This window comes from Xyrauchen texanus, chromosome 32 (assembly GCF_025860055.1).
Source record: "Xyrauchen texanus isolate HMW12.3.18 chromosome 32, RBS_HiC_50CHRs, whole genome shotgun sequence".
NCBI classification, from domain to species: domain Eukaryota; kingdom Metazoa; phylum Chordata; class Actinopteri; order Cypriniformes; family Catostomidae; genus Xyrauchen; species Xyrauchen texanus.
Window position 1 is genome coordinate 28,458,740 of NC_068307.1, and position 20,685 is coordinate 28,479,424.

Below are 20,685 nucleotides of genomic sequence, written 5' to 3' on the forward strand. Positions count from 1 at the left end.
ACCAAATACATTTTCAGCATCTAGTGCAGAGATCAACCATAAGAGTGAACGCTGTCACAGCAGCAAAGGGAGGAGCAACTCCATATTAGTGGAGATGGGTTTGGATTTAAATGTTCAGTAAGCACAAATGGGTGTGCTGTTCATGTGTCTACATACTTTTGGTCATGTAGTGTATCTTAGAAGGCAGCATAGTTTTGGGTTAGGGTTAGGCGTGTACCTAAGATTTATCTGATGGCATCTATGTAGGCAGCTCTCAAGGGTTTGGAGCAGAGCCATTTAATTTGATAGTCAATATTGTGTAGGTCTTCGTATGAATCTCTGAATGAGTCTAACCTGAACATGCATCAGGGAATCTCTCTCATTCCATCAAGATGGCGGATTGTGTGTAATTAATGAAGAACACTTTCATTTGACCATCCCTCACTAATGACTTCTAAATAAAACTGCATTAAGACGGAGTCGTTCGCCTCACAGGCTGCATTAGACATTCACCTCCACGCTGGTCGTGGCCTCGCTGCTCATTTATTTAAAACGACTGTGAGCTTCAGAGTAAAAGTGCCTCGCTCATCACAAACCCCTGACACGCATCACCACAACAGGCGCTCGGCAGAAGAACCGCTCTAAACTTTTCTTTTAGTGTTCCTTTAAAATGAGCTTGTATCTGCTGCAGAATCTTCTCGACCGCTCATCAGTTATTGGCCAGTTAGAAGATTCTGAATAGACATTTACATTTATACATTTGGCAGATGCTTTTATCCAAAGTGTGCACTTACGATTCATTCAAGATGTTCATTTTACTGTATCTGCCCATGCGTTCTCTGGGAATCAAACCCGTGACCTTGACGTTGGTGAACTGTGATTCTCTCTCTCTCTCTCTCTCTCTCTCTCTCTCTCTCTCTCTCTCTCTCTCTCTCTCTGTGTGCATTTGATGAGTGAGTGGAGTAAGTGCATGTTTTTTTTTGTGCTTGCTGTGGCAAAAAAAGATCTTTTCTTTTTCTTTTTGGTTCAAAGTTTCTTTTGTATTGATTTGCTGTATACTAAGTTGAGAATCTTATATATAGTTTATCTGGGCTGGGCACCTAATCCAGCGATTCACTGGGAAGTATGGCGACCCAAGGTGTGAGTTCTTAGGATTCAATCATGTGACACAATAGAGTAAAGGTGTCTGCGGGAAGTGTAGAGGAATATAGTTTGGCCATTGGAGGAGTGATTGGTCATAAATGTGTGTTAGCAGCGTCAAGAATGAACAACTCAATTGTTCTGTTCATAAGCACAGTGGAGAAAAGTGAATTAAGTTGTGGAGAAAGGCATTGAAATTCGAGGATTGTTTACTGCAGTAAGCCCTCGCTCCACCCCCACTAAAAAAGTCAAATCTCAAATGTACCTCCCTTTAATAAAGATGAGATGTTGGTAAACTGATAGCTCCTGTGAAAAAGATTGTAATAGGGAGTACATTGGATTTAGTAAGACATGTGGTATCATTTAGGAGATTTACCTATGTGGTCTTAAAGGACAATAGAACTGAGCTTGATTTGAATCTCAAGTTGGATTCAACAAGTTTCGATTACACTGTCGATTAAGTGTTTTGTGTGCGGCAAGTCTGGGCATCTAATTTGTGTGTGTCCAGAGAATAGTGCTCGTAACAACAAACAAAGTGATGGTGCAAGTGAAATCACTGCACAAAGTGAAGACAGAGAAGTTGCTGGCACTGCTCAGCTGTCAAATAATAATCTGACCACATCCAAACCGCCACCGGAAGAGGGAGTCGAGTCAGAAAGATCAGCAGATGAAAATGAGTCCGATCTGATTAAATCATCTCCCACTAGTGCTGTATTACACAGCAGTTAATCTGTGGTTTTTGTCGGTGAGAGTGCTAATGAAAGTGAGAAAAAAACGGATAAAGTGAATGATTGTGATGATATTGGAGAAGTTATGCAAGTTATGCAAAACTCTGAGTTTGAGTCAATATTCTAATGCAGAATCACTTGCTGAATGCTCTTTAATGGATATGGATCAGGTTGTGTTTAAAACACGTGTAAAGAGAAAAAAGAATGAAAATGGTGCTGATTTAAACAAGCAAGATAAAAGATCACAATCGATGATGATGCAGCAAGAGTGCGTTCTCTGATTCCAATGTTTCTGTTTGTTCACATGTCTAGATTATGGAGTAGAAGAAATAAAAACTTTCTTGAAATTGACCAAGAATGTAGGAGGAGTACAAATTGTAGAGTACTTTCAGATCTAAAAGAACTTGTAGAAAGATCTGTCTGCTGACACAGGAGCGGGCAGGTATTTTACGTGCACAGGCAACCAGCTGTGTCAGACTGCACATACCCTCCCCCCCCCCCCAATGCCCCAAAAAAGTCGTCGGAATCCTTCTGGTTACCCTAGACAGGGGAACAAGGCGACGCTTGCCAACCTGGGAACGGGCCGAGCCTGGCTGGGTCTCTTTTCTCTCCATGTTTCTCGCATAGAGCAATAAATGGCCGGGGCCCTTACATGCATCAAGGGAAGGGGGTCTTACCCAGTTTCCTATTCTTTCAGGGGGAAAAGACCCTGCGGAGACCACACCTGCCCAGCAGGGGAGGTAAGAGTGGTGAATACATCACATGGGTTTTTAGGCAACATGTGGAAAGTGGTGCAGTGGTAGATCCAGCCTCAGGGAGGGGGGAGTTTCTACAACACGGCGACCGGAGGGCAGCTGGGACTGCCTAAGGGAGACGCGGGTCCACTTTTGTAAGGGGACCGTACCGCGGATAATACACACAGGGGGAGTCCACGTAGGAGTCCTGCCCTGTGGAGCACCTATTCCAGCACAGGGTAGATTAAGTACCCGCCGTGGATTGGGTCGGCGAGTTTCTCCGCTGAACTGCGGACCCACAAGGGCTAGGGAGGATTCATCCAGGGATCCGAATATGCAGAATCTCCTGGGGGAGAAAGCGCACAGTTTTACTTCGGCCGAGGGAAAGGCGCTAGGTGCAAGCGATCCACCCGGCCACCCGGCCAGTCCATCAGCGTGTTATGTATCGTGAGAAAACACAGGACAATACTGACTCAACCCTGAGATTGAAAAAATATCGCAAGGGTATTAGGTGTCTACATATGTCTGCTAGGGAGGTGCCCCTGGCCTGTGCCCAAGAGGACGCAACACTCCTTGTTGAGTGTGCTCGGACCTGCAAAAAAAGGGGGGGCATGACCTGGGTGTGATAGGCCAATGAAATGGCATCCACGACCCAGTGAGAAAGCCTCTGTTTGGAGACAGCGTTCCCTTTCCGCTGTCTGCCAACACAGACAAAGAGCTGCTCAGAACGTCTAGAGCAGGTATGCAAAGCATGTACCGAACACAGCAACGAAGGGGTTGGGTCTGCCTCCTCCCGGGGCAGTGCTTGCAGGTTCACTACCTGGTCTCTGACGGATGTGGTAGGAACCTTGGGCACGTAGCCCGGTCGTGTGTCTGCCGGACCGAACTCCAGGCAAGTGTCATTAACAGAGAACGCTTGCAGGTCCCTGACCCTCTTGATGGAGGTGAGCGCGATCAGCAGGGCAGTCTTTTAGAGAGAGGGCCCTGAGTCCAACTGATTCTAGCGGCTCAAAGGGGGGGGCTTGGCGAGGAGGGAATTAACCTCCGGGTTAGGGTTAGACAGACAGAACCGTGCCGGGACTGTTGAGGTGTGGCGGCAGAGTGCCGTGAGAATGGCATTTGTGGGCCAGGTGACCCAGAAAGAGGAAATTGCTCTGTTAGTGAAAAACTTGCAAAAAATACCTTTAACTGAAGGTTCTCTTCCCGGCCCTCCACCTGGGGACGGAGTGGTCTGTTTACCAACTCCGGAGAAAACGTCTCGATTTCTGGGTCGTCCGTCTCTTGAACGCTTGGGAGCCTGGTGTCCGTGAGACGGGGGGGCGTGCGTTTCCTGCAGGGTGCTCGATGCTGGGGCTGAGAACTGGGCCCACTCTTGGTTGAGGCAGAGCAGCACATTTTTTTTAAAGGAGCCCTTTTACGGCTTACTCAACTCATCATGCACGTCCGGGAAAAAGGAACCGGGGGCTATGAGTGGCACACATGCCTGCGGAATCAATCAAGTAGCCATGGGGGGGATGGGATTTTCCGATCCAGCCTCGTGCTCGCGGTACCCGGGAAAGCATAGCGGACCTCTGTGCATCAGGCTCAGACTGGGCGCGCAGACCCGGAGGTGGTGGCCCAGACGAGTCATCAGCATCAGACAACGCTGTAACGATCTCCGATGCAGCGGTGATGTCGTCATCCAATTCCAGGAGCTCAAGGGAAGGCGCGAAGCGGGCGCATTCATCCCAAGCTCGGACGGAAGCAAGCAAGTGTGCCGGGGAGGCGGGTGGTTCGAGGGGATTTACCTGGCGAACGCAGCCTGTCATTATCCCCAAATCGCTTCCATTGCCCGCGGCGCCTGCCTCAATACCATAGGAAGGAGGCGAGGCGCGGGGGGTGGCTGAAGTGGCTTTCTTACATGACAAAAGAAAGCCGCGACCGCAATGCTGTAATGGCTATGTTCTCGCACTGAGAACATAGACCATTCATAAAATGCTGCCTGCGTGTAATCGCAGCCCAGGCACGCAAGGCAGCTTTTATGACCGTCAGAGGTGGGGAGAAATCAACCGCATCCAGAAAATACACAGAGGCGGAAAACACGTCTTTAAAAACACGCGTCCTGAAAAGGACGTTGCTCTTTTAGAGAAAATAACTCTTTTAACTTCGCTGTCGAAGCACCCAGCGGCAAACTGCACTGCCGTGCAGAGAAGGAGAAAGCCACTGTCCTTCTCTGCACGTCATATTTGGCGCTCAAAAGAGACCCCTAGTGACGCTTCACCGACACAACGTCGAGCGAGTGACAAACGGGGAAGGAAACGCTAGGAATCATATTGAACTGCATATGGCTTCATACAGAAAGCTTATACAAATGATAGAAACAAATGAATTATGTGATGTATGGAGAAATTTGCACATAAATGTAAAACAGTATACATGGACACACTCATGATTGGACAGAATTTATTGTTTTAAGTATTATTTTAGTTTTATTTAATTGTTCTATTGTTCAAGTGGGCTTTTCTGACCATAGTTTAGTTGAACGTACAATAACTTTAAGTTCTGTCAAATGAAACAGTGCTTATTGGCATTTCAATACAACATTGTTGAGTGATTTACAGTTTTAGAGTTTTACTGGAATAATTTTAGAGAAGAAAAAGTCAATTGTGTTTCTATACAGGAATGGTGGGATATTGGCAAAGTGTGAATTAAGAAATGATGTCAACAATATACTCAAAATGTCACAAAACATTTAACTCAATCTATAAAGAGTTTAGAAAATGATTTCTTAGAAGTTCAAGATTTAATTCAGACATCTGGCAATGAAGACCAAATAGAGTCTCTTATCTGAAACATATCTGCTTTATCGGATTTATACAGAATGAAAGCACAAGGGGCTTTGGTCAGAACACGACTCGAGAATAAAGAGCAGATTGATGTTCCATCCAAGTTTTGTTTTTGGTTTATAAAAAAGAATGGCCAAAGGCGTTACATTCATAATTTGCCCTCTGAAAGTGGGGTTCTGTTGTCAGATCAGCTGAAATGCATAAAAGGGCAGTTGCTTTTTATAATAATCTTTATAGTTCTGAGCAAATAATAGACCAAGATGATAAAACATTTTTTTTGAAGAGCTACCAAAAGTATGTGTGTGTGTTTGTGATGTGTGTGATGTGTGTGTGTGTGTGTGTGTGTGTGTGTGTGTGTGTGTGTGTGTGTGTGTGTGTGTGTGTGTGTGTGTGTGTGAGCGTGTATTTATCACTTTGTGGGGACCAAATGTCCCCATAAGGATAGTAAAACCCGAAATGTTTGACCTTGTGGGGACATTTTGTCGGTCCCCATGAGGAAAACAGCTTATTAATCATACTAAATTATGTTTTTTGAAAATGTAAAAATGCAGAAAGTTTTCTGTGAGGGTTAGGTTTAGGGGTAGGGTTAGGTTTAGGGGATAGAATATAAAGTTTGTACAGTATAAAAACCATTATGTCTATGGAAAGTCCCCATAAAACATGGAAACACAACGTGTGTGTGTGTGTGTGTGTGTGTGTGTGTGTGTGTGTGTGTGTGTGTGTGTGTGTGTGTGTGTGTGTGTGTGTGTGTGTGTGTGTGTGTGTGTGTGTGTGTGTGTGTGTGTGTGTGTGTGTGTGTGTGTGTGTGTGTGTGTGTGTGTGTGTGTGTGGTAGTGTAGCGGTTAGCGCGCTGCGCTACGAACCTGGCAACCTGAGTTTGATTCCTGCTCATGGCCAACACCAGTGACAGTTATCTGAACCGGTCCCGGGCCTCCCCTAGGTCGGTAAAATGAGTACCTGGTGTGGTGTGTAAACATCACCACTTGGGGAGACAAAGGCGGTTGGGTGTGGTGCTGGCCACTCACCCCCTCGTGTACTGTTCTGGCCTTAATAGGTGCTTGCTAACAGCACTTGCCCCTACAGTCTGTTAAGGGTAAATGGGGGAATCTTTGCACGCGTGCGTGCGTGCGTGCGTGCGTGCGGTCCAGAACTCTTATATAACTGCACACACTCAGAGCTGCAGGAGTAAGTTGTTACCACATCAATATTTCTCCTGCAAAAATCTCAATTCTTAGAACATTAAATAAATAATAATAATACAGTATGATTGCATTTCATTAGGAGGAATATACAGATGTATGAGTATAGTATATTGAAAAGAATCATGCGACGGAGTGTGAAGCAAACCTACCTACATTATTAATTCTTTCAGCATTATTCTACTATAATAATATGAGTTCAATCAATTATAACAGTTTCCTACAATAATCAACCCGATGAAACAACACTACTCAACAATACTATATTCTAGTCCTGAACACAATTGAATACTACTGAATATGACTAAATATGACTGAATATGAATACGCAGCTTAGTATTAAAATATTAACATTAGCTATAAAGTAATGTCAAATGAATCTCATCAATTCAATCATGTATTTTAGACAAAAAACAAACTTCTGTGTTGCAGTCAGAAATATGAGTCATGAGCAGATGATCACTAAAGAATCTTCTGAAGTCCAGAGAGTATTTATTAAATGGCTAAAGACTTTCATCTTCCTATCAAAGAGAAATAATGAATCTATATGTACTCCTTCATTCTGAAACATACTTGAAGAATTTTCTTTGAGAACTGCAAGGTTCTGTACCATGACGCAAATTCAGTAAGTATAATCATTTCTTTTCATTAGAGCTGCAGCAGTATGAAGCTCTAACTCTGATGTTCTATAGGAGCCACACAAGACATTTCTATATGTGATGCATATTGAATTTAATCTGGCTGTTTTGTAAACACTGACAAATGAACACAAACAGTATTCTGGAGCCGCTAGCCACTTTACTCGATATCTGTATCAACAAACTGTACAAATACAGGCAATCAACTGGTCAACGATAGTTTTAAGCTTAATTGTGTCCTTGTTTCACCACTAATGTCACCAAATGGAAATGCATCAATACAGGTTTTTCTGAACACTTCCCTTGTCTGCCATTCAAACAGATATTCCCACCTCAAACTCATGCCATTGGTCGAGCCAATATTTGCTGTGTTGGGCTGGTCGAGTCATTCAAACAAACAAATTAATTATTTTTTAGTGTCAGTGTGGGAAATCAACCTGTGAATGGTTTACTTATAGTCATATCTGCACATTAAACCGGGATACCAGATAGTGTTTTAAAATGGAAAATAAATAAATAAATATATTTCACTGTAATTTCTCCAGTCTTCTTCACATAATAATGACACTGACTCAGATCTGAGCATCTTCATGATTTTAACTGAAGACCATCCCTCCAGAAAATGTCCTGGTTACTTTCGTAACCTCTGTTCCCCGATGGAGGGAACAAGACCTTGCGTCGATGTCGTGGCACTAGGGGTTGCCCTTGGGAGCCCCAAACACCTCTGATCTTTAAGAAAAGGCCAATGGGAATTGGCGAGTGGAATTTGCATGCCACTCCCCCGGACATACGGGTATAAAATAAGCAGGCTCGCAACCACTCTTTCAGGTTTTGTGCTGAGGAGCCGAGACAGGTCCCCGGCCATTTCAGCGGGCAGTTCAGTTTTTGGTAGGAGGAGCACAATGTCTCATTCCATCCATCAGGGAATGGAGGTCATGAAAGTAACCAGGACATTCCCTATCTGTCACTCACTCTATGTTGTGTCGATGTAGTGACACTAGGGGTCCCTGTATGAAATGCCACAACTAACTGACAACTAGCTGTGTTACATGGACTGGTGGCGTGAGACGGGCAAACCATTACGTGCCTTGTAGCCAGCGCACCTAGTCACCACGTTACCTACTCCATGCTCATAAAAGCATCATACGGTCCCCCGCACCTAAGGGACAAGTTGACTGCAAATAATAGGGACAGGCCACCCCAGCCGGCCCCTTCTCTTCTTTTTTCTCCCCAGAAATAATGAAAATCGTTCAGCTGGGGGCCATAAGTGTCCACGTTCCCAAGGGGAAGAAACAATGGAGATCACAGCCTGTCCGAAGGGGAGGCAATTGTGTGGAAATATGTCACATATTCTTTTTTCGAGACTTAGGAGGGACTCTGCCCAAGGAAGACGTGGGTTTACCAATGGGGTAACCATCTCGTGGAAGATACATCACAAAGGGTTACATAGAGGCAACCAGCACATGTGAAGGACCTATCCCAGTAAAGGGCCTATTAGCACACGTACTGGGTCACCATCAAATTTCTCAGCAAATTCGCCTGCCACAGGGCTAAGGAGGAAGGACATCCAGGGCCCACAGTCTCGTGAACTCTGCTGGCGGGGAGGAGTTGGCGGCACCACGTTGAGGGGGCTCGGACCCCGAAGCACTTACCTCCCTCAGGGTACCCACCATAGGACCAGTCAGTGACAGGGGAGGAGGGAACCATCCTCGTAATCCATCACAACCGCCCGACCTCTTCGGCATCATGCCTGCCATAAATGTGCTGTATCCAGCGATCGGTGGATGTGAGTACCACAATATTTCAGGCATGTGGCGAAAAAAGAAAAGGCAACAAAGGATTATCCTCCCTACCCTCCAAAGGGAAATGGAATGGTCTGCTTACCATCTCTAGGCCTGCAGCGGGTTAGGGTTAGTACCTCCACGTACCTGGGTCACCTGTCTCAGGGGTGCCTAGAAGCCTTCCTTGGGTCTTGGAGGTGGGCCATGAGGCAGGGTGAGTCTGCGTTCTGCAGGGGGCTCTACACAGGGGCTTGGCCGCTGGCCTGTGCCATTGCCGCAGGGGGACGCCCTGGTGATGAGCAGACGGGGTAAGGGATCTTTATCCACGGCGGGGCAGGATATGCTGAATGTCTGCTTCCTGACCACTGAGAACTGTTGCTCAAAGTCCTCGAGGGTGTCACTGAATAGGCCATACCTTGTCAGCCTCCCTCATCTCGACCAATTTGAGCCATAAGTAGTGCTCCTGGACCACCAAGGTGGACATCGCCTGCCCGAGATTCCACGCCGTGACCTTCATCGCCCAGAGAGCAAGATCGGTCGCCTCAATTCCAGGTCAGAACTACCCTTGTGCAGTTCTCTCAGTGCCTTGGCTTGATGCACTTGCAAGAGAACCATGGTGTGCAGGGTGGAGGGGGCCTGTCCAGCGGCACTGTAGTCCATAGAGGCAACCTACAGGCCCTGGACTGGAGTCTCAGGTGGTTTTGCCCAGTGGCGGCGCTTTGGGTAGTGATAGAGGAGGAGCTCAGAGATCCAGGCAATGTAAGGTGTCCAGGCAATGTAAGGTGCCTGCCACAACTTCTTGAGCTCCTCATGCACTTCCAGGAAGAAAGGGGGTGAGGCACGGCCGTGAGCAGCGCTCCGAGCTCTGGAAGCAATCATCAAGCCGCAAGGGTTCAGGGCAGGGTGGACGGTTCCACTTCAGCCCGACATTCGTGGCAGCCCTGGCAAGTATGGTCGTCAGCTCGGCGTCAGCCTCAGACTGGGTAACTACACCCGAAGGCGGAAGCAGCCTGCTCTCCGATGCTGATATCGAGATCTCATCCTCCTCCTGAGCGCCGAATGAGCAGTCGAACCCGCTCTGAGGCTGGCCGCCTGACACATCCCAGAACTCAACCGGGGCGCCATGCATGCTGATGAAAGGGAGATCCGTGGGGATTCACAAGGCGGAGTTACTCTTTTAGGGAGAAATATACTCTTTTAGCACTCAATGCGCGCTGTCGAAGCACCCAGGGGCATTCTCCGCACTTATTTGTGCGAGAGGGGGAGATATGAGAGCTTTCATTTGTCACCTGAATAATTTCACCTGCTAAGACTTTCTTTCCATTCACACACTCTTTGTTAGCACAGAACCCGGACTCCGCTGATCGTGTTTACATTCACATTCATTTTCTTTTCTCACTCACTGTGTAAATGTTTTTCCCCCGTTGGTTTTAACTCAGCAGGTTGTGAATTAGACAACAGTCAATATTGGGCTTGACTGACAAAAGATCAACCACCTGCAGAAGGCTACAGATGACATTTTCTCCACAGGACAAGAGAAACATAAAGAACCTTCTAAAACTGATGCAACATCTCAAACCGACAGCGCTGACATTGTGTCACATTCTTGACATGATGGTCATAAATATTTCCTCATTGTTTGCTAATTGTGTAAAAGCGGATCATATCAAATGTTCCTTGATCTTCTGATGTAAAATAACTGATTGAACTATGAAAACACACAATAACTTTTACATGTATTGAAACTAAAAATAATAAACGATTTGCTCTGAACTTTTGGCTTCAGACAGATAAAAACACTTCACAGGTCAGTGACAACAACTGGGTTATCAGAAACTTTACGTCCTGTCATTGTGAGTTTATTATGGAGGAAGTATGACAGTTTGGATTCAGGATTCATGATCATTGTGCAAATTCTTGTATAATTCCCAATGTAATCTCCCTGCACAGCTTTAATGGAGGGTAAATTGACTTTTCTGAAGATGCTTTGCCTTCACTGATAGACAAATTCAGGACAGACTCAGCATCAAGAAGTCTAGGATGTGTGTTCACTCAAACCTGAAACGGTGATTGAAACACGTCCTCTATTAGTCACTGCTATCTGTTGGTGGATTTCTGAAGGTCAGCCAAGTTCACACTCGTAACGGCATTTCCAGCTGTGAACAATCTCTTCCTCGAGCAGTTAAAGATGAGAGTCAAACTGAAGGTCACACAGACACTGCAGTCGTGCGCAGGATCAGATCTATTGTCGTTATGCTGCCAAATCGATTATAAAACTGACTGTGAGGAGAAGCTGCTGTGATGTCATCACTGACACAACTCTATTCAACACACACGATCAGTGAAAACGACACAACTCATTATGAGGGATTCACATCAGACAAACAAACAAACAAAAAACAGCTTAAACCAGCCTTAGTTGTTTTTAGTTTTATTTCGCTGATCTAACTGCTAACTGCTACTAACCAAGCTGGCATTCTGCTGGTTTAACACGTCTACCACCTCCTCCAGCTGACAAATGCCCAAACCCTTTCTAAGACAATCAAACCAAACCAGTCTAACCACCTCAAGCAGGTTTATCAGAAGGGACATGTTTGACATTAAAACTCAATAAATAACACAATCAAGCACAGTTGTCAGAAGGTTTTAAAGAGCTCGTCTTACCTGTGACGGAGAGTTCAGTCGTTCTCCTCACCACAAAAGTCCCGAACTGTAATTCACACGTGTAATTCCCAATGTCATCTTCCCGCACGTCTTGAATGGAGAGTAAATCTGCTTTTCTGACGATGCTTTGTCTCCACTGTTTCGGCCGGCATTCCTACATCCATAAACACACGTGCTGTAATATGTCTGTACAATTTTTATTGTAATAAAATCTAAATGAATTGACTTCAAGTAGGCAGCTTTCAATGATGCCAACAGACAGTTGCGTTCAAATTTCATATTGATAGTGTTTTGACATCAACTGTAAAATGCAGCATCTAAAATGCCTGTAAATCAAGTATTTGCTCTTATTAATTCCCAAGTTGGTGAGTAAATGAGTTCATTATCAAGTCAGTAAACTGTGAGATTATGATGTATGAATTATAACATGAGCATCATGTGTTTGTGTTGAAGTTCTTGAACCTGCAGAATCAAGAGAACTAGAAGTTTGCATTGATAAGTTTAATGCACAAATGAGCAGTGTAATGATGTATATTTAATTTCAAAACAGCAGGAAACTAAAGAAGAGCTGCAGAGGTTTCATTTAATACTCATCTAATGATGAATCAGTCACAAATTCTGTCATAACTCGTCTGATGGACAGCAGGACACTTCATTTCTCTCTCTATTTCTCTATCATTCTTTCTTGCACTTATTCTCTCATTCTGATTTGCCTCAGTAAGACAGATGAAAAGTTCATCCCATATGGCAAAGAAATATATTGCTTTTGACCAAAATACATGTGATCATGTACAGCACAGTACAAATACATTTCCAATTTGTAAAAATGGCAACACATGCAAATGTGTATGGACTAGAACAAATTCAGTTTTATATAAATATATACTGTCAGGAATAGAGAGGCTCAGGACACAAAGAGTGAAAAATAAAGGTTTATTTAATGTGAAATAAAACACAAAAACCCAACATAAATCTCCCACAAGGGGGGGAAACAATAAACATCAACTACCCCGGAGGAAATGTAATCCAGGGCTGGGGCAGAAGGCAGCGGGGACAGGACAGACCAGATCGGGTAGGGATTAATAGGACAGGAAACTAGACAGACGGACAGACTGACTAGAATAAAACAAAGAAATACACAGGACCGACTGAAAAACATGACTGGAAACAAGACAAACTGGCACTGGACAGCAAACATGAGGAGACTAAAATAGGGAAAAATCAAGTGAGGCAAATGAACTAATAATAAGCAAACAAGGAGGCGAGGTATGACTTAAGACAGAGAGACACGCGGCGATACAGAAACAAAAAAAACAACACACCCGAATGGCATGAAAGCACATTGCCAAGGCAATAAGGCAATATACGCCCACGGCAACCGACAAACAAGACAAGAGAATGCGTAGCAAAGCGATGCCATGCATTCTCACATTAAACGAAACCTGAGTGTACATTGCGACGCAAACGCCACGCGATGCACGCAACAGGCAACAAAAACAAGACCTAACCTGTGTGAGAGTTCGGCCACACGACCCCGAAACCTCACTTATTTCATTTGTCTACTAACAATGTCCAGCAGTGTATGAACATGCATCAGTGGAGATTTATGTCATTCAAACATGAAAATTCCCACCACAGTGTCATTTCCAGCACATCTCAAATTCTGTTTTGTGTTTAACCTCACGTGACCCCACTGCCGTATGCGCGGACGTTGTATTTTGGCTTCGCTATACGCAACACATAATTGAAATGAATACTTTGTTACATGATTTTAATTTGAAACATATAATAATGTGTATTTGTATTATGTATTTTCATAGTTTAATATTGAAATTCTGGGACAAGACTAAAACAGGAAACATACACATAAAAGACATTTGAAGAGTACCAAAGATTCATGATGAAGGCCTGGAAAAAGTTTCAAAGGCAGTTTTAATGTGACCATTAACAAAAAGAAAAAGTTGAAAACTGTACCCCAAGGACATTACCCGAACACTGAGCATCAGTAAATCAATTCAACAGTAACATCCAGTGTGTAGAGGAGATGATGCTACCTTGTACCAGGTGATGTCTGGCTCTTTTCCCGGCTGTATGTAGTCGTCAATGTCTGGACACAGAATGTCTTTGCTTTTACTCAACTCGCCTTTCTCAAAGTATCTCATCTTGGAGTTGTAACAGGGACTCGTGTCATTCTCCGCCACCGTGAGAGACATCGACACTTTCATACAGTACGTCGAATTCCTGCGAAACACACAAGATCAACATTATCAGCACAACCCAGTAAATACTGCCACTTTAATCACACTGAAAAGGTCATTCTATGTTATTCCGATTCTCTCGTTCACATTACAGCTTGTTTAACATCTCAAATATTCCCTTTGTTCTTGAAATGAATCTTTACATGACTGATAAATGCTCAGTTTAAGGGTCTGTTCACGTTTTGACATCATTCTCAGCTATTGTTTCTTTGTTGGTCTTCGGTTCAGGACATGTGAAATCAGCAGAAATATGAGCTCCAGAGCAGCAGCCCATTTTTCAGGTTTGTTTGACTGGCGCTCTCAGAGGACGCCTCTTACCATCACAATTGGATTTATTGGAAAACAACTCCCCGAACAGCAGAAACAAACACAATGCAGAACTGAGAGAGACCGAATGTGCTGACGCGTACAACAGCCAATGAAACAACAGAATGAAAAAAATGATTAAAATCCTTCAACACAGATTTGACCGTGTTATCCTCTGATTTATTCTTAAGAAAAGAGTTATTACTTCTCTGTGGTTTGACCAGCTGTTGAATTAATGCAAGTTATTATATAGCACTTAAACACATCTAATTTACATACAAGGTATTTAGGTAAACAAAATCAGAGTTTGGTTCACATTACGTTTCAAAAATAGCAGTTCTCAAAAACTCAAAAAAGTGTATCTCAGTTCATGGAAATCAGGAACAAATGCTAAAAACAAATAATAAAATACATTTGAACCTTATAATTGTGATAGCAAAATCCATAGACTTTGAAAAGGGAGGGGAAGGGTTTTCTCTATTGAGTCTATTGATGGTCCTATAGATGACAAAGGTCGTGTGTTCAATCAAACTCTACAGTATTTTAACACAAATTCATCCGTCACTTGCTATAAGCTCTTCAAATTAGACAGATGTGAACAAAACGTTCCTGTTCAGTCTGTCATGTTCAGAAATGTACATATTGTTGACCCTGTGCAGTTTTACATTAATGTAATAAATTCAAATGTTTTATTTTAAAGGACATTTTTGTTTATGTTGGTACAATTCTGGTACTGTTGGGTCACCTCTTGATGTCCAAAGTAAAACCAGTTGAGAAGCATTATTATTGAGCATGTTTATAGAAAAGATTACATGCATTATTCATCTCAAATCAAGAGAAAAACTTTCTCATAGCGTCAATATAAAATAATAACCCCACTCTTGCATCAAGTGCTTTACTAACAGCTGAGGAAATCTATTGTTTTTATGCACCATTTGATTGAATATTAATGATGTACGTGGCCAGTCTGACATCATCTACAGGATAAAAATCCAACATGAATCCAGAGTGATGAAGATGCGATATTCTCAGACGGTGCTGAACATTTGTTTTCACATATTCGCATATATAAGCCACAGAAAACGACTTGCCTGAACTGATTACGTTCTTTAACGGTTCTGTAAGTTTGACAACACGGGTGGAAATTCTCCAAAATAATGAAAACAAAATGATTACAAATGATATGATCAGCATAACAATTTCTTAATATTTATCACATCCTCTTTTTTTGCTGTAAGGACAGCACATGAACAGAACCTGATGATCCTGTTATCTCACAGCGGTTTACTGATCACTGGACAACAGATCAATAGACTGAAGTATTGATGATGTGTAATTCTACTTTATTCATCAATCACAGCACTGCAACTCTGCTAATACTGCTAACAAGAGCCTCATTTGTGTTGTTGTCGTATGGAGCACAAACGAGTGTGTTGTAGCTGCATCGGAGGCACGCAAGCGTTGATGGAGTTCAGTTTTCTGTCAGATTATGAGGCATTTTTATGAGGCTAAAGATGTAAATTCAACATGATGTGAGATTATCAGACTCATGTGCAAATGAGTTCCCTCGAGTTGAGTGCTGTTAAATATTCAAGTAAATGCTGCCCACTGGTAATGAGCGATCACGCCTGAGGACAAATGACCGATCACTGGATAACGATGAGTCTTTGTCCTCAACACCGTCTAAATGTCTCGTGTTCACTCAATTCGTCATTCAGGTCTCACTGCTGATGTATTCAGTCAGACAGGAAGAGACACAGAAAAGACAAAACAACATTCAAGAGCCAAACGCAACTGTGCCGATGTGATCTCATATCTTGTCACTAAAAGTGCAATATTGATATATAGACATCATCTACAACTTAAACCTGTTGAACTATACGAAATAAAAAAATACAACATATGTTTTTAATGATATATATATATATATATATTAATTAGACAAATTTTTAAAAGAGAAATCCCTACCCATATATTTTGTGGTTGATGTCATGTGTCAACAATAGGTTGACCTTTCTGTTGCTAAGAATATGTCTGTGTTTACTGAAATGTAAAACACTGCCCAAATGGACAAAGCAGTAAGTGTTGTTGGGAATATGAGCACGTGAGAACACCATTTTGCAGATGAAATGTCCACAGAGGGGCTCCAAGAGCGAGTGCTGATTTAATACAGTGAGGAGAAATGCATATTTTATAAAGTGTACACCCCACACACACACACACACACACACAATGGAATCATCAATTTGCACTCGTTACGTGAACCAAACCGATGGCACCACAAGAGAAGTTAAACACACTGGAGCTGATTCAAAAAATGCCTAATTGGAGATGCCGCGTGTCAGCATAATGAGACTGATCCTAGAGTACTGGAACTCCCGGAAACAACACGCAGAATTCCCGTTTGATCTAGTTGCTGTCACTTAGCAGAAGCATTACACACACATCAACATGGACACGTTGTGTGACAGGAAAACCATCAAAAAAACTACACAAGGTCAAAGGAAATACCAGCCAGACGACATGAAGTTCAGGTTCTGCAAGAATACATAATGTGGTGTAATGTGTGAATTATTGCAGTTTAATTCAAGAGACATTCACGCTGGGTTGCACCAACAAGGATTAATCATAAATGTAGATTAATTCAAGGTTTATTTGATAATTCTGTTCAAACTTTATCTTGTTTAAAAATAATCAGGGTTTAAATTTCACAGTAAATCTAGATTTATTTTAATCCTGTTGCTCCATTACTTTAAACTGTGATTTAAATCTCGGTTAGGGATTAACTTTATACTCAAATTTGAGGTGATTCAAAAACATTTCAATGAAACATGAATGACTTGGTGAACGAACAGTGGATGCGCCGTCTGCCCTCTGAGAGTCCATTATCATATTATTAATGTTTATTATGGTCCACAATCTTGGGCTGTTGACCACGATGAATGCTTTCAAATTTGGGGTGCGAGTATGGCGGCTCGTCTCGGTGGTGGTGCGATTAGCTGCTTCCCCATCCTTTACATCCCCGCATGGACAGAGACGGGTCTCTCGAGGAAGAGCAAGAGGAGAGCGCTATCCAACATTTAACGAGAGCTGTAACAAGCGACAGGTGATCGTTATACACGAGGGGACTCGTTCCGAGACCTATGTGGTCATATGTTCTTAAATGATGCTGCCATATTTTAAATCTTGTGACACTGTACACGCAGCTGCGACATCGGCCCTGTGAACTCACAATCTACAGCTACATTCAGAATCCAGCATAGCCGATGCAACACAACTCAAATTAAAATAAAATTTGGATCAACAAACAAATTGTTGCCAATATGTAAAATCTGGATCCGGAAGCAAAACCAGTTGAGATCCACTGTGTTAAAGCATTAGATCCGTTTGTGGGTCATGTGACAGATTTCATTATTGAGGTTTATGTAGGAAACTTCATAGTTATCATTTGTTTTGAATGAATCGTCATTATAATGAATAATAAACAGTCAGTGTTTCAGCCGTTGAGCATTTGGGTTTGTTAGATAAAGATATTATATTTACTCCCAATCCCACACTCATCCAAACATAAGGCACAACATGAGCACATTCCCTTCAATCTCATGAAAAGTGGGTCAGCTCATAATTAATGCCATTTTTGACAAAACCATATGATCACGTTTGATTCATTGTTTGAAGTATTAAGGAGCCTGAAGGAGAATGTATCACGGTTAATTAGCAGGATGAAGGCAGCGCTTGTGTGGGAATAGAGACGCATCAGTTTCGATCATTAAACACGGTCAGTAATTCCCTCTGAACGCCTGCAGGATCCTCACGTTCAGACAGAGATGAAGAGAGTTTCCTCCTCCTGAAACACAGTAGTTCATCTGTACAAGAGATTGTTTCATTCTATAAAAACGTTTTTTAAATGCTCATTTTACGTTCTTCACAATATGAGCACACAGGAAATGGACATGCTGCTCCTGAACGTTCAGGTACCCTGACATCATCCCGCTCTGCTGAGTCACTGACACGTGCCATCTCCCATCAGACATCTTTGCAACAATTCAAAAGTGTTTCTGTTCTCCTGTGGTGGGACTGACAGTCTCAGACCCCCGTTCTGGTCGCGTGGGAACAAGACAATGTTGACACAATGATGAGTGTGATTCAGAGGTTGAGTTTTCCCTCTAAGATGACCGTTTTACTCCACTGACGGATAGGTTTAGGGTTGGGCTTTGGGTTATTGTGTTCACTCTTCACTGTGTTACATAATTCACTACTAAAACTCACTTTTGGCACCCATCTTTTTTTGACCTCACCATCACATTTGACCTCAACAATACTTTCAGCTTTGCCCACTGAGAAACTTTAGACTTCACTGTGACAGACTTCTTGAAATATCTTGTGAATATTGTGATCCAGAGAAGAGAAAGACTGTAAATGTTAAATGCATTACAATAGTACTTTTATGAGTGCACTAGCGTATACAGCAGATGACCTAAATGACACAAAACTCAAATCTCACGGGGACTTTCATCAGAACGTAAGGGACTGTAACACACAGCATTGGATACCCTTATGTTCCATCAATCCCATTGCGCAAGAACTTTCACATGTTTAATGTAGAGTTCGGTGAATTTATTTAATTAAAAACAGAGAAATGGCCTTCGGAGAAATAATATGAGCATTCTTGGAAAAATGATTAATGAAATTAAGTGCTCAGACAGCATATGTAAGTGTTAAATCCCACATGTGCAGTGTCAGATATTGTACGGATGCATTGTGACGTTTATGTGTGTGTGTGTGTGTGTGTGTGTGTGTGTGTGTGTGTGCTGCCAACAGGCTACAGCGTTACTTCAAATCAGTATTTTATGAGCGCTGCATTATTTATGACCCAGAAGAAGGTCGGCTGTGCTGTGAGACACGTCTCTGACCGCTGCATAACTCATGTGTCATTGCGTGGAGGCCGACTGATTAAAAATACACCGCTGGAGCCACAGAGCTTACCCAGAATGCCACTGTCTGTGTGTCTCTCAGCTTTCACTTCGATCTGTATTCATTTACATTCACATTTATTCATTTAGCTGATGCTTTTATCCAACACGACTTACAAATGAGGAATACAGCAAAAGCGATTCATCCTACGGAGGCAATTACATGAGAAGTGCAATACAAAGTGTCAAATTGCTCACAAGTACAAGTAAGGATGAAGGTGAAAAACATCCATCCATCCATCCATCCATCCATCTTCAACCGCTTATCCGAAGTCGGGTCGCGGGGGCAGCTGCTCCAGCAGGGGGCCCCAAACTTCCCTATCCCGAGCCACATTAACCAGCTCTGACTGGGGGACCCCGAGGCGTTCCCAGGCCAGTGTGGAGATGTAATCTCTCCACCTATTCCTGGGTCTTCCCCGAGGCCTCCTCAGGCACGTCCAGCTGGGAGGTGAAAAACAGTGGTGAAATAATGGAATGAGATATTGTTAGTTAGTTTTAGCAGGTTGTGGTCTTCTTCTCAAAGCACACCAATGGTCAGTTTACTTTCAGTGCTATTGGACAGTATTTGGACACTTGTGGACATTTCATTTACACTTCTAACTGTGTGAATGGAATTTCATTAGATAATAAAATATGAACTTTTCATGATGACTTTAAATGAACTGATTTTCAGTGGATGTATATAGTTCACACAGGTGTCCTAACAGAGGAACTACAGGTAGAGTTCAGCACATTACAATCAACACACTGACAAACACGAATTGTCTTCATCTATTTCATTATTTGATATTTTATTGTCTAATGCAGGGTTTCTCAACTACTGGGGCTTTGTCTGCTGGGTCGCAACAGTGACCTCTATTGTCCAATCGTGTTGATATCTCCAGGTTTACGTAAACAACCGTAAGAAGCTGCATTTCTCAGATGTTAATTATGAGCTGTGCAATCACAATCATCCTTCAATGCTACGAATCGTTCTTTTTGGACAAGGTCTCTTTAAGTAGCGTTGCGTGCACTAGCTCTATGCAGTACTGTGCTAGTCTGAATGCAATTCAATCTCTGGAAATCATCATTTCAGAGCGACAGTCCCAAGTAGGGTTTCTACCCATCCCATAAAAGAAAGATCATCCGGTATTTAAAGATGAAATGATGCGTCCCGTATCGAATCAATATGGGATGCGATTTGTCCCATATTTAAGCTGTTCTGATGTCGTCACTGTGAAATTGTTCAAGATTTAATTAAGTACCTATTATTTGATTTAATTATTCTGCCAACCTTGTCATGTGTGATTGGCATTCAAAAAAAGTGGGTCTCAGTGGGCGAAAGGTTGAGAAATTCTGATCTAATGCAAAGACATTCAGACAATTTGAATTGTGACTCAAGTGTGCAAGTGAAGCCGTCACTGACTCTCAGATGCTGTCTCTGTTCATACGTCCTTGTTTTCAGCTTTTGTTACATTTAT

At 42.9% G+C, this 20,685-nt stretch overlaps 1 protein-coding gene across 4 annotated transcripts in view; it reads right to left on the reverse strand.

Annotated features, from left to right (window-relative positions):
* The window catches only part of LOC127626108 (interleukin-1 receptor accessory protein-like 1-B), a 399,289-nt gene that overhangs the window by 204,616 nt on the left and 173,988 nt on the right, over positions 1 to 20,685 (reverse strand). For all 4 annotated transcript variants that reach the window (XM_052101674.1, XM_052101672.1, XM_052101673.1 and 1 more), the window contains exons 4-5: positions 13,743 to 13,929; positions 11,689 to 11,842 (exon numbers count right to left, since the gene is read on the reverse strand). In XM_052101674.1, coding sequence (XP_051957634.1) covers positions 11,689 to 11,842; positions 13,743 to 13,929 — 341 coding nt within the window. The remainder of the gene's footprint in view (positions 1 to 11,688; positions 11,843 to 13,742; positions 13,930 to 20,685) is intronic.